The 14,324-nt window shown below is 34.7% G+C and overlaps 1 protein-coding gene across 1 annotated transcript; it reads right to left on the bottom strand.

Annotated features, from left to right (window-relative positions):
* Positions 1 to 3,063: 3,063 nt before the first annotated feature.
* On the bottom strand, positions 3,064 to 3,925 carry LOC143248314 (disintegrin and metalloproteinase domain-containing protein 10-like). Its single transcript, XM_076496698.1, has 2 exons — positions 3,469 to 3,925; positions 3,064 to 3,217 (listed from the first exon to the last, which is right to left on the bottom strand). Exons 1-2 carry the CDS (start codon positions 3,812 to 3,814, stop codon positions 3,099 to 3,101), a joined length of 465 nt encoding a protein of 154 aa, XP_076352813.1. The 5' UTR covers positions 3,815 to 3,925; the 3' UTR covers positions 3,064 to 3,098.
* Between the last annotated feature and the right edge of the window lie 10,399 nt (positions 3,926 to 14,324).

Below are 14,324 nucleotides of genomic sequence, written 5' to 3' on the forward strand. Positions count from 1 at the left end.
GTGTATATATATATAAACAAGCACTTTTAAAATAATTTGTAATTACTTATAGTAGAATTGATTTTTTTATTTTGTAGGTCATGATACATCATTCGAATATTCTGGTCATGGGATTCTAGTGACTAGTGGATTGTCATACTGCTGCATCTGGCAAGGTTCATTGACACACAATAACTGATTTTGTTGACCATGCCTTGAGACAATGACTTTTTTTAGTTTATGCCAATTACAAATATTTCTACTACCAACTGTTGGTAGGTATTTAAAGCATTATAGTTTTAATACCCTTGATCAATGTGAACTCTTGTATGTCTGTGACACTCTAAAGTCAATGACAACAAAACGAAAGCTTTGTATAGTTACTCTGTTTTTTTCCATTTAATGTGTACATAGATTTCAATATAATAAAATTTTATATTGAAACTACAATCTGATCATTATGTCTGAGCTTACTGAACTTGTGGTTTAATGTAACAGAAGGACAAATGTCTACAGTAGTGGGATGGCATGATCTATTGGTTAATGTGTTAGACTGTGAATAAGAAGGTTCACTGTTTGAGATCTAATGTTCTACTGAACATACTTTGTACTTTTAGCTGTAGATGTGTTATAATTGTTAAAGAAAATCCTGCTACTTGATTAGCTGGCTACTTTCTATCTGTTGAGCAGCTCTAAATTAAGAATAACTAAGTTCTGATATAACAGGAAGTTGAAAACAACAAGTAACTTAACAATATTTATGAGTAATATCTATAGGGTTTTTAAGTCCTTTTTAAATCACTGCATAGTAACCTAAATTAATTTAAGTACATGAAGATATTATGATGTTTCACCTAATTCATGAAGGTTATGTTTCCACCCCTGTATGTGTGTGTATTTGTCAGCAGGATGTCTCAAATAATGGCTGAATGGACTTGGACCAAAGTTGGTATACATTTGGACTGTGACCAACTTAAAAGTAATTAGTTTTTGGAGGGTCAAGGTCATGAAGATCAAAGAAATTTCTATCAGTTAATATTGGGGCTGCTTTTTACAATATTTTTGTTGTAAAACTTACTGAAAAATGATAGGATTGTAGAATATTATTCCTCTTTGTTTATCCACAGATGGTTTCTGTCTGTTAATAATGATGGACATACAGAGACATTTTTGTATTTTTTGAAAGCTGAATATGATCAGCACTGTGTGGCAGAGGTATACTCTGTACTAAGTGTCTCTCTATTATACAGCTGACCAACTGATTAATGATTGTATAAATATGTTAATGATTTCCACCAGAGGTGAAATTGAAAAGAAAATATATTATGTAGAAGCTTAATGCATATTTTGATTGGCCATACTGTTTGCTGCAGATCCCAGTTTTTCTTATTCAAGATTTGTTACCACAACTTGAATCAGCAAAGTAAATAAATACAGTTACGTTTTTATAATGGTGAAATGTATATAGTAGCTATGAGGTTTATAGGTTCTTATGTAAATTGAAAAACAACAATTTACAAGTGTAATGAAATGGTTTCATTTTGGAGAGCATGCTACGTTTCAACAGAAAATTGGTGTGTTCTGAAAAAATCAGATTACTTCATTATGCTTACAAGTCATTTAAGAATTTACTTTTATCTTAACAATGAGCAAAATCACAGAAATCATAACTGAATGAAGATGTAAAACTATATTTATCATGTGCTCTTTACATAATCTAAATATTTTAGTAACCTTATTAATTTAACAGTTAATTACCAATGCACAAAAAAATTTTATTTTTATATTTAACATCTGATATCAACTTGTAAAAAAATCATTGTGTTATTAAATCAAAGTTTTGATAGCTAATTAAAATGCTGTGAAGTGAGGAAGCAAGTTACTTTGTACTTTTAAAGAAATTCTTGATATCTGTTTAGGCAGTAAAAAACCATAACAAAAATAAGCTTGTAGCATTAGGTTACTTCATAGTTTAACATGTAGGTGTTCTGTCAAAATTAGTAACTCTGAATTCATATGTGTATATAAAAACTGTTTGATGAAAAAGAGACACAATACACCATATACGCACCCAGCAATAATTGTCATCTTATTGTCCAATCAAAATGTAATTCATATTTATTAGTACTACTGCCAGAAGACTGAATTCCATGAAAAGCTTTTCACGTCAACCATTACACAAAAATGTTCAGTTAAATCCATGGTTCATTATTGATGTAGTATTATTTTTCGACATTTCACAAAATCTCTCGATCACTTATTCCCAAAAGCTCTTGGCATTCTAGAACTAACTTCTGCCCAGGACAGTATCGAAATTTAGTTTCTGGAAAGCAATTCTTAATTTACTTAATCTATTTTTTGTTTGTTTTAAACAAAAACCACATTGGCCTTTTTCCTGTGTTCACCTTTCGGAATCAAACCCCTTTTTTTACCGCAGTTCCACCGGGAAAATTTACTGAAGATGACATAAACAAAACACGAATGCAACTGTATAGTGAAGTACACAATATTATGTGTCTTCGTAGGATATAATGTACTGTAAGTTTATGTACCCCCTGTTTCAGTTGTTATGGGACAGTACTTAGTAAGAAAATAAAAATTATAATGTTTCATAAATTTTTTTTTCAATGCCAGTGGGATTTTTTTCCTTTCTGGGATGAATGTAATACTAACAAGTAAGTTTTTAATGAACAAGCCAAGACTGTAAAATAGAAATAATACTATAATAACACACAAACGGTACAAAAATATCCACATATTTTTATTAGTATTTCTGAAAGGTAAATAAACACTGTTTAAGTGAAATATTTCTCAACATTTTTTCCAAAGATTTGTCTAACGTTTCTTCATAATAACATTCACATTGTTTTAAATACATGGTATATATTTTTCACATTTGTAGTAAAACTTTTACTACAAAATAAACCAATGTAATTTTACTCTTTTCTGATTACAAATGTCGAATTTCGTTTTAGAATGGTTATAAAAATGATATACATAAATAAAAATATATTCTTGAAGTCTGTTTTTACAAATGAAAAAAATAAATTTAGATGAAGGTTTATTTTCTTAGAGTAACACTCCATTACAGGTGGAGTTTATTGCGTTAAACTTAAGACTTAAGAGAGATGTAAGACATAATACAGAGGTGGAATAATGAAGATATCGATGACAAGGTGATAGAGAACCCTAGGCGTCGATACTGCATGTGAGTTAACATGATTTTTGAAACAAGTTGCTGTTGAAAAATAAAGTATTGAAATTATCACCCGCTTTTAGAATGAAAAGCAGTTTTCTACTGCTTACAACTTTTACTCCTTATGATAACATGTATATATCTATTTGTAGTTATTTAAAAATTTATATCTTTATTCACCTGGCCTACTAGAGTGACAATCCATTATTTGTTTACATGTAAAAAAGTTTTAGACACTGACCTCACTAACAAATGATATCTTCAATAAATGGATGAAGAAAGAACTTTCTTACCTCTGTCCTTCATCATAATAGACATTTCCTCTATGCTACAAGGAGAGAATTTTAGATGGTTAGGTTTATCTCCAGAATTGGCAGCAGGATACATTATGTAATTACCACCTTCTTCGTCTCCTGGAGAACATTCATCACCAGTTTCTTCTTTATCGTGCGGCCCACCAAAACTGTGTCCTATTTCATGAGTTACAATTACAGCTACACCAATTTTTGGTACAGGTCTATCTTGGTGTTTAACTGTCGCTATCAAAGTATTGAGGTATTTGGTTGATCCTGCCATCTCTACGGGCTTTTGACATATCCCGCCAGTCGCGCCAGGAGCTGGTTTGTAAGCCAAGCCCATTACACTATGAGGAAAGTTCTCATTAAAGAAAGCTATGCTTAAGCAATAACTCTGCTCAAGAGTCGAAAGCTTCTGTAAAAATGTGTCTGCCTTTCCAGTGACTCCTTTAAATGGGTCATCAGATTCTGATGCATACACTGTAACTTTGTCTATATGAAGACCAGCTTTGTAATCTGTAGCAAAATTCGTATTCATGAAAGCGTCGCTGGCGGTTTTAATATAGTATGTCATCTCCGAAGTGACAGTTTTTTCGTCTTTTCCTCTGGCAGTGTAAAAAGTGTTGCTTGCAATAACTTCCATGCCGCATACCTTAGTTGGTTTCCAAAATGAAAACTTATTGCTAATAGGTTCCTGGAAACTAAAAAATAAAAAAATAATAAATTATGTAACTTTGTTATTTCTGTCTTAAATCTTTTTTCAAGGAGAAATGATTGTTTGTTTGTTTTCTGAATTTCGCGCAAAGCTACTCAAAGCTTATCTGCGCTAGCCGTCCCTAACTTAGCAGCGTAAGACTCGAGGGAAGGCAGCTACTCATCACCACCCACCTCCAACTCTTCGGCTACTCTTTTACCAACGAATAGTGGGATTGACTGTAACATTATAACGTCCCCACGGCTGAAACGGCGAGCATGTTTGGCATGACGGAGATTCGAACCAGCGACCCTCAAATTACGAGTCGAGCGCCTTAACCCACCTGGTCATGCCGGGACCAAGGAGAAATGAGAGGGAGATTTAATTACACGTTTAGTGAACAAATAAGATATACGAGTTAGCTCGTAAAATACTGTATATTGTAACAAAGGTAGTAGTTCATAACATTCCCTTTTAGTTCTTCATATGATAGTATTTTATAAACAATATTAAGGAACTATCAAACCACAGTGTATATATTTATATACGTATATATTCACTGTTTCTAGAGCATTATATTTCAGGGTAATAAGGCAGATAAAGGGAAGAAGTTTAAATGGAATTTCAGTCCTGAAATGCAGAAGGCTTCTTAAGTGTCAGGCAATGTTCTGGAAGTTCAAAATGCAAAGTCTTATATGTAGCAGAGAAAGAAAAATGCTGATATACATGTTGAAAACATTGAGAGAGGTTACACTCCTTTATTCGTAGAAAACAAAAAACAGAAGGGGTACAAGTCAGGTTTCATCCATGTTTATTTATCGCTGATGTTTTTATTTGTTAAGAGTGTAAGTAAATCAAAGATGAATACTAATTTGATTAGTAAAATTAAATTTAGAAGTAGTTTTTTCCAAGCTTTAATGGTAGAATGAGATAATTGAGTTGTAAAATGAACAAAAGTATCGAATTTGTTTTTTAAATTTTTCTGCCAAGCTACACTAGGGCTAACTGCGTTGGCCGTCCCTAATTTAATAGTGTAAGGCTATGGGGAAGGCAGCTAGTTATCACTATCCACCGCCAACTTTTGGGTTATTTATTTACGAACGAATAGTGGAATTGACTATCCCAGTGTAACGCTCCTGTTGCGGATTATAATTTATTTCGGACGAGTCTCCGATTTATTATATTATGTACGTTATATATTACTATTTCAAATAACCGGGAATTTGAATTTAGAAGTTAATTAAATGTTAGTATGTATCAAATATATGATATTTGCCAACAATATTTAAACGCACAACTTTCTTTTTTAACACAAATATGTTTTAATATAAAAACAAAAAAACAATTTATTGTAACACGTATTACAAATGATGGTCTATATACCAGAGTTTTACAAACTTACAAACAATACTGTTTCTTATATCCGGTCTACAACTGAATATCTTTATCGACGTTCCAGTTCACTACGAGCAAATTAATTCTGCGTTGATTTTGGCACACCTCACCTGAGCTAGTTAGCTCGATTGGCCTTACACTGTTGACTTTTAATTATGATATTTAATGTTCTCGTAGGAATTCTAACGTCCGAATTTAATCACTGAAGTTTATAACGTTCGAAACACATAAACGTTTACGGTCAAATTCTGTAGTTTCTCAATTAATAGGCTTTAATCGCATTTACGATTTCCGAGGCCTATAGCACACTGACTACAGTTGTCTAACAGTAATCATCTTTTGTCTTTCACGAGCTGCTTTTTATACGAAACACGCAATACTCTAGAACAGGGGTGTGCAACATTTTTCGTCGGTGGGCCATATAACCAACTTCATCAATCAAGCGGGGCCACTTAAAAAACAAGCTTATTCGTGTACATGCACAATAAATTAAAAAAAAAATTCTCAAAATGCAAGCAATAATATTTTATATTTTTGCATGAGTGATCATTTTAGTGCGACACTTGAAATTTAGAGTCCTTGCAGAGCTTGTCAATATCAGCTTTGACAGAAGTGGTTGCCACTCTTAACTGACTGGTCAAATGTTCATCAGTCAGCTGACTTCTACATTTGGTTTTGATGAGCTTCATTTTGGAGAAAAATTGCTCACAGCAGTAGGTGCTACCAAAAAGGGAGGCAATTCTTTGTGCATGACGGGACAAATTGGGAAACTTTTCACGTACACAGAGTTTGTAAAAGTCTAGCAAACTGTTTTCAGAGAATTTCCTTTTAGTGTCCATGTCAGCCTGCAGTTCAATGAGTTCCATTTGGCAATCATCAGGACTGTCTTCCACTGCCAAATCAAAGGTTGAGCGAACAATTTCAATCTAATTTCAGTTTGTCTGAAATCTGGAAATCTGTTTGCAAACTCATCACGCAGCTTTTGTACACTGGTTCCATATTTGGTGCAATCCAGATTAGGAAATTCCAGTTTCCTGGTTGCAAGACATGTAAAATGGGTCAATATGGCTCTTCTCAACTGAACCTGGAAAAGTTCCAATTTCTTCTCAAAAGCACAAATATGCTCAAACAACTTATTCACAAGTTGACTTTTCCCTTGTAGTTTTAAGTTTAAATCAGACAGATGCTGTGTAATGTCTGTGAGGAATGCTAAGTCATTCAGCCAGTTCTCATTGCTCAAGAAGTCCACATTCTGACGTTTGCTCTCCATGAAGAACTTAATCTCCTCTCGCAGATTCCAGAATCTCTTCAAAGTAGCAGCTCTACTAAGCCAACGTACAGCAGAGAAGTACAAAACATCTGAATACTCACTGTCCAGCTCATCTAAAAAAGTTTTAAATTGTCGATGATTTAATCCTCGTGTTCGAATATAATTTACGCATTGGACGACATTTTTCATGACTTCTGCAAAATCCAGAACTTTGGTGCACAAGCTCTCTTGGTGAATAATGCAATGGCTTACAACTACATCTTGTGCTCCAATTGCAGTTAGAAATTTCTTGGTGAATCTATTTGTCCTACCTGTCATGGAAGGAGCACCATCTGTTGTAACACCACATAATTTATAAGGATTCAGTTCAAACTTTTCTACAACCTTAAGCACTTGTTCACAAATATCCTGTCCTGTGGTTGTGGAGGAAAGGCTTGCCATATCTAAAAACTCTTCGAAAACATCAAAGCCTGCAGTAACAGCTCTGATGAAAATGACAAGTTGGGATGTGTCATTGATATCAGTGCTTTCATCCAAAGCCAGACTGAAAGCTTCACACGAATTCAATCTCTCTTTCAAAGTTTCTTTGATGTCCTCTGAAAGATCTTTTGTCCTGCGTGAGACAGTAAAGCGGGAAAGGCTAGTTTGCTCCACCAAATATTTTTCTCTGGACATGCATATTCTGTGAATATTGTTAAACAATTTTTAATAAATTCTCCATCACTGAAAGGCTTTCTCTTTTCTGCCATACATTCACAAAACTTAAAACTCAGTTTTGTCACCAGTTCTGAATTTTTCTTGAAAGTGGTAAAAACACCTTGTTGCTTTTCAATGGATGTTTTTAAATGTTCAATTTTGTCCTTTCGTGCCTGACCAACAATTTCATCAAACTGGGAGGAGTGCTTAGTTGCGTAATGTCGCTTAATATTGTACTCTTTCATGACTGCAATTGTAGTTTGATAGACGAGGCAGACAACACCTTGATTATGTGGGACAACAAGATATTTTGTGCACCATTCACTGTTGAATAACCTTCCCTCATCATCAATTTTTCGTTTCTTAACTGCTGACATTTTACTAGCCCTGAAATCAAAACAAAATTATTCTCACGAAAATAGCAAAGTAGAAAAAACATAGAATTTATTTACACATGGAACCTCTTATGGACAGAAACACATGTTTCTAAATTGGCATCCCGATCATAGCCTTCCGGTACTTAAATTAATTGAGAATAGCAAAATACAGTGTGACCTCGCCTATTCGCGGCCCCGCATATTCGCGGGTTATGCGCGAACTGCGTTTTTGTAGGTCACAGAGACTGAAAGGGCTTTTCGAGGAGATTTCTGTTGTATTTACTCAATCAAGCCGTTTTTATCAATTGTCGTCTTCACCAAACAAGATTGGACTGCTATTGGCTGACTGCCTCAGCTTCCCCAACAACGCAAACGGCAAAGCACAGCCCGGTAACGCACGGTACAATTTAGTGAAATACATAACAGTATGCAATATTGCTACATTATTACTGCATCAATGAGTATAAGTATCATTAGTGTTTGGGAAGCATTTCATATAGTATATAATCGCATACATATACGTTTTAAAACTGCGTCCAATATTCGCGGTTTTTCGCTATTCGCGGGAGGGTAAAGAACGTAACCCCCGCGAATAACGAGGTCACACTGTACATAGAATCAGATGCATCTGAAAGCAAAAATTTTAATAAATTCAGTAAAGTCACAACAATATGCTAAATAATAATCAATTTACCTTCAATCTCTTGTAGTAACTGTAAAAGGTAATAAAATTTTCACCAATAATGAATGACGGACAGCAGAGGTTAGGGAAAATTGTTGCCAGCGGGCGAAGGCGAGGTTCAGGACATGACGTTGAGTCGTAGACAATAGTGCTAGTGCACGTCACCTATTCATGCCCTAAGGAGGCCGACCAATCGAATTCGGCCTGCTCCTCTCTAGCAAAGATAATTTTAGAAGTTTGTCGAGTCGAAGCCTGGGAATCCCGTAGGATCGATGCTTTTAAAAATATTCCATTTGCGTTGGATTACAGATCAGGCCACATGGTTAGATTACAACAACTAGGGCCACACTAAATGGCTTGGCGGGCCGGGTTGTGGCCCGCGGGCCGCCTGTTGCACACCCCTGCTCTAGAACATTCGCCAAAGTTTGCTTGGCAACATTACTGTGAATCACTAGTATTATAAACACACTTAATACACTGTTGATTGTTACGCTAGGGAATCTTCTAGAAATTTTGAGAACAGGCGGGACTTGTGTAATACACAGTCAAGAATATATATCACATCCAGTAAAGAAAACTATACAGAAATGTACAATAGCAAATTTGTTATACCCACCGCGGATGAAAGGGTGAATATATTTGGTAGCAGGAAGATTCGAGTCAAGCATTCTAACCAATTGTCCATGCTGGTCCGAGTCGAATTTTTAACTGGAATCAGACATGAGAAATCAGTGATGTCGAGAAAACCCACTTGTAGAGAAATATATGTGCAAAAACGGCTCGTTTGGGTTGAGAAAATATTTTACATAGAAGAGCGAACAACGTTTCGACCTTCTTCGGTCATCGTCAGACATGAGAAAATTTAAATACGTGTGAATAATTTTGTTTCACATGTATTTGGTAAGTTATTAATATTAATAAAGCAAGTTCTGCTATATTGAAGTATTTCTTAAATCTAGTAAAATCAGAACAAATAGATTCGGCATTACCCAGTGATATTTTTTCTCTGATGAAAAATTTCTGAGGGATAGAATTGGCAGACGTCCAATGAACATAAAGATTAGTGTTCACACATTCGCTAGCAACTCAGGTTTGAAGTCATTCATGTTGTTTTAGGGTGTATTGGTAACGATCCTCATCCAAAGTCCATTTTATCACAAATAAAAATGTTCACCGCTAGTACAGCGGTACGTCTACGAATTTACACCACTATAATCAAGGGTTCAAAAACCGTTGCTGGTCTCAGCAGAGTGCTCGATGTGGCTTTGCTATAAGAAAACACATTCGTAAATAAACATTGTTATCTTTTCTATCACTAATTACAATTTTCAGTCTGATGAAATTAATCATGGCCAATATGATGAGACTGAAATAAGTTATCCCATTTTTCTCCCGGGTCTCCTAAAGTTTATCATTCACATTGGATATTTTGTTATCAACAATTTGTTTTCTTGAAACAACTACCTGAAAGATGCTGTTCCACATTTCAGGTCATTAATAAGAAGCCAATTAATCGTTTTTCCACTTCAAGTTAATTAATATGCCAGGTTTAAGAGTTTAACACCAACAGACACTTGCCCGTTCTTAAAAATTTAGCCAACAAAAATATAATGAATTTCAAATCAAGTTGTTTATCAACTTTTTTATTGGAAGTGTGCCTATTGCATTTCTTAGAATTGTCCACCTTAAATACATTACAAGACATTTTAGTAAAAATTAAAATGACCTGTACACTCCGGCTATATATTAGGCCTGGCATGGCCAAGCGCGTAAGGCGTGCGAATCGTACTCCGAAGGTCGCGGGTTCGCGCCCGCGTCGCGCTAAACATGCTCGCCCTCCCAGCCGTGGGTGTGTATAATGTTACGCTCAATCCCATTATTCGTTGGTAAAAGAGTTGGCGGTGGGTGGTGATGACTAGCTGCCTTCCCTCTAGTCTTACACTGCTAAATTAGGGATGGCTAGCACAGATAGCCCTCGAGTAGCTTTGTGCGAAATTCCAAAAACCAAACCAATCGAAAGCCGATTTCATGTTTAACTTCTATCAGTTTCAGCTGTTGTATAATAATTTAATAAATATTAGATTAACGAAAAACTTTTAATTGTAAAAATTACATTTTCGATTTTCACATGAAAACAAGGAAACTTTGAGCGCTACGTTGTTTATTGAAAACCTTAATAGTACGATATGTTTACCAGATTTGTTATAGATTTATGTATTAAATTTGAAGTTAACAATGAACAGTAACATCGATTTTATTAATGTTACATTGTACTTATGAATGACAATTTGATCTGAACTTTGATTTATGATAAGGGGTAAGTATCTATTTTGCAGACTATGATAGCTGTTCTCAAACTCTTGTAACTCGAGAACCACCTTTTAATTTAAACATTTTTCGTGGATTTCCAAACCTATTGCTGTTTTTGTTAAACATTTTAATTCGTATAAATTTAATTTTACGAAAAATGTTTTTAATTCTATAAACCAAATTTAAAATTTTTTTTGTGAAATTTGAAACATTACTTGCGGATCCAGGTTTGAGAAACGCTGGATTGTGATATAAAAAAATGTTTTCCAATTGAAAAGTAGAAAATAATAAAGATATGTTTCTGAAACCCATCACATCAAACATGCTCGCCCTTTCAGCCGTGGGAGCGTTATAATGTGACGATCAATCCCACTATTCGTTGCTAAAGGAGTATCACAAGAGTTGGCGATGGGTGGTGATGATTAGCTACCTTCCCTCTAGTCTTACATTGCAAAATTAGAGACGGCTAGCACAGATAGCCCTCTTGTAGCTTTGCGCGAAATTCAAAAACAAACAAATATTTATAAAGTAACCTAATATTATATAGAAAGCCCTCCGCTAGTTCAGCGGTATGTCACAGATTTATAACGCTAAAATCAGGGGTTCGATTGCCCTGGGTGGGCTCAACAGATAGCCCACTGTGGCTATGCTATAAGAAAAACACACACACACATTATATTGAAAAAAATATATATAAAATACCATTAGTGACCAATAGGCGTTAGAAGTACTAATAAACAGTAAGTATAAACCAATTACTACACTAAAACTCACACATGAATAACAATAAAGATATATTAATTACAAGAAAAACCGTTATACTGTTATTATAATAATTTTTATACGACTTTAATAGTATCTGTTGGTTGCTACACTTACCTAATAAATATATATAACTACCAAATTATCATTATACTTTGTAAACAATGGGTTTAATATTTTAATTTGTTAGTTAAAGGGCGCAGGGCACATATCAAGTTCTATGGATGTGACGCCAAGGTTTTCTATTATATTCGAACATACTCAGAAAATACAGGTTTAGTTGAGAAAAGTATGGGATGCTTTTAAGATAGAATTAACCCCCAGTACCAAAGTGACATGTTTGCAGACTTACAACGCTAGGAATCGGATTTTTATATCCGTTATTGGGGGCCCGGCGTGGCCAAGCGCGTTAAGGCGTGCACTTCGCAATCTGAGGGTCGCGGGTTCACGCCCGAGTCGCGCCAAAACATGCTCGCCCTCCCAGCCGTGGACGTTATAATGTGACGGTCAATCCCACTATTCATTGGTAAAAGAGTAGTCCAAGAGTTGGCGGTGGGTGGTGATGACTAGCTGCCTTCCCTCTAGTCTTACACTGCTAAATTAGGGACGGCTAGCACAGATAGCTCTCGACTAGCTTTGTGCGAAATTCAAAAACAAACAAACCCAGCGATGGGGAGAGCACAAATAGCCATTTGTGTAGTTTTGTGCTTAATTATGAACGACAATAAAGAACAACAAAATTAACTAGTCACTATATTAGCTGTCGAGGGTACTTTTTATAAGTAAAATTATTCGTTTTACGTTAGTTAATGTCAATTGTGATTTGTGTCTACAGCAATTTATAGAAGTATACAAGTAATCCACATTTAGAAACGCAAAAGAAGGAAATAAACTGATTTATTCTTGTTACGTGAACTAGACGTTTAATTATTTTACCCGGTTAATTTAAAAGGAGTTTTCAACGAGAAAAATATGCTACTACAATACGGTTTACCACATGTAATTTAAAAACAATACTATATATTGCATAATATTTAGTAATTTTAAAAACTATCATGTTGGAACATTTAGTGGAAACAACAGAATGAAAGTGCTTAATTTCGATATCAAATAGGCAGAAAATAAGTGATTCCAAAGGTTAATTAATTCTACTGCTGCTGATATTTTTATTTCCATTTTATGTGTTTCTTATATTAATAGGAATCATGTAACCAATAGCAGCGTCATGGACCTCAAAGCAATTTAATGTATAGTTACATAAAACTGTGGCCACAACGGTAATTCTGGGTTACGCATCTTTTGTTCCCCCTCCTTCCTATCGAATATATTTTGTAAGAACTCAATATTTTCGCCTGCGTATGAGAAACATTGACGAAAAAAGTACTCTAAAGCTTTTAGATGCCCTACCCTTATAAAAACTAACTGTAAAGTGAAATTTTGCCACAGATCAAAAGTGCAGCATTGGGACTGAACCTTCATATTCACAGTCCTGTGTGCTAACCGCTAAGCCTTGTTCAGTTATTAACCTTTAGTTTTAACTGCGACCAATACAATTTTATCGTGATTATTTGCGCGAGATTTATTATTACAATTGCTCAGACAAACAGATAATGCCGAGTATATTTCTATTTTATAATATTTCACCTACTATTTAAAATAATGTTGAAAACGGAAACTCTTTCATAATTAAAATAGTATTAAGGACAAAAAAAATCCGTTTTAACTTTATCATTGTATTATAGGCGCATAGGCGGAAGAGGGGACCTTAACTGCCAAATTTCACCTACATATGTAAAGATATATTTAAAAGGTGTTAAAATAATCTCAGATTCTTTCAAAACGCACCATATTTGTTGAAAATTATAAATCACTTTTCAAGAGGCGAGACCCCAGGAAGGCTTCGTTACTCTTCAACCCCCCAAAAAGTACCACCCACTTATACTAGATTTCTGTCTACACTCATGCATGTTGTTTAATAAATGTAATTCGATTATGCTTACATAGTTTGATTCTTCCCTTGTGATCGTGACAACCTTTCTGCTACACGTGGTCCTTCCTTATAGTAGTCTATTTCTTTACAAATTTTTGGTGATTGAGAGTTGCAAAATGTAAAGTCTGAAGCCTTATATATAAAGGATTTGTAGCTTCCATTGACGGTAAAATATTTGTCGTCAGCTACATCCGTATAGTATGTTAAGTTGCCATCTCGAATTGTACCAACAAAAACATCTCTTGTAAAGTAGCCGTAAACTGTGGAACCTGGAATTTCTATTAAATGTCCCGAGTATAAAATATCTTTAGAAACATCGTATGATGTATAATTCATTGACCCTTTTGAATCACCATAGACGGTAATTTTAGTTGTAGGAGAAACGATGGAAGTGTCAGGGAAAAGGCGGATGTCAAATGTTCTTTGAAACGCTCGGAATGTAATAAATATGTTGTCACTATCGTTTCTAAAAAATGAACTCTCAGTTTTAACTCCTTGATTTGGTACTAAAACATGGTTAATTAAGTCTGGATTTAAACTAATCAATTCAACAGGTTCATAATAACTAATTTTAGGAAATATTGATTCAACATATAAAAACGACTGAAGACCTATCCAAAATATCAAAATTATGACATCCATTTCTAATCTAAGCCTAAAGTTCAACACGAAATTAC

This window comes from Tachypleus tridentatus, chromosome 4 (genome assembly GCF_004210375.1).
Source record: "Tachypleus tridentatus isolate NWPU-2018 chromosome 4, ASM421037v1, whole genome shotgun sequence".
Taxonomy (NCBI): Eukaryota; Metazoa; Arthropoda; class Merostomata; order Xiphosura; family Limulidae; genus Tachypleus; species Tachypleus tridentatus.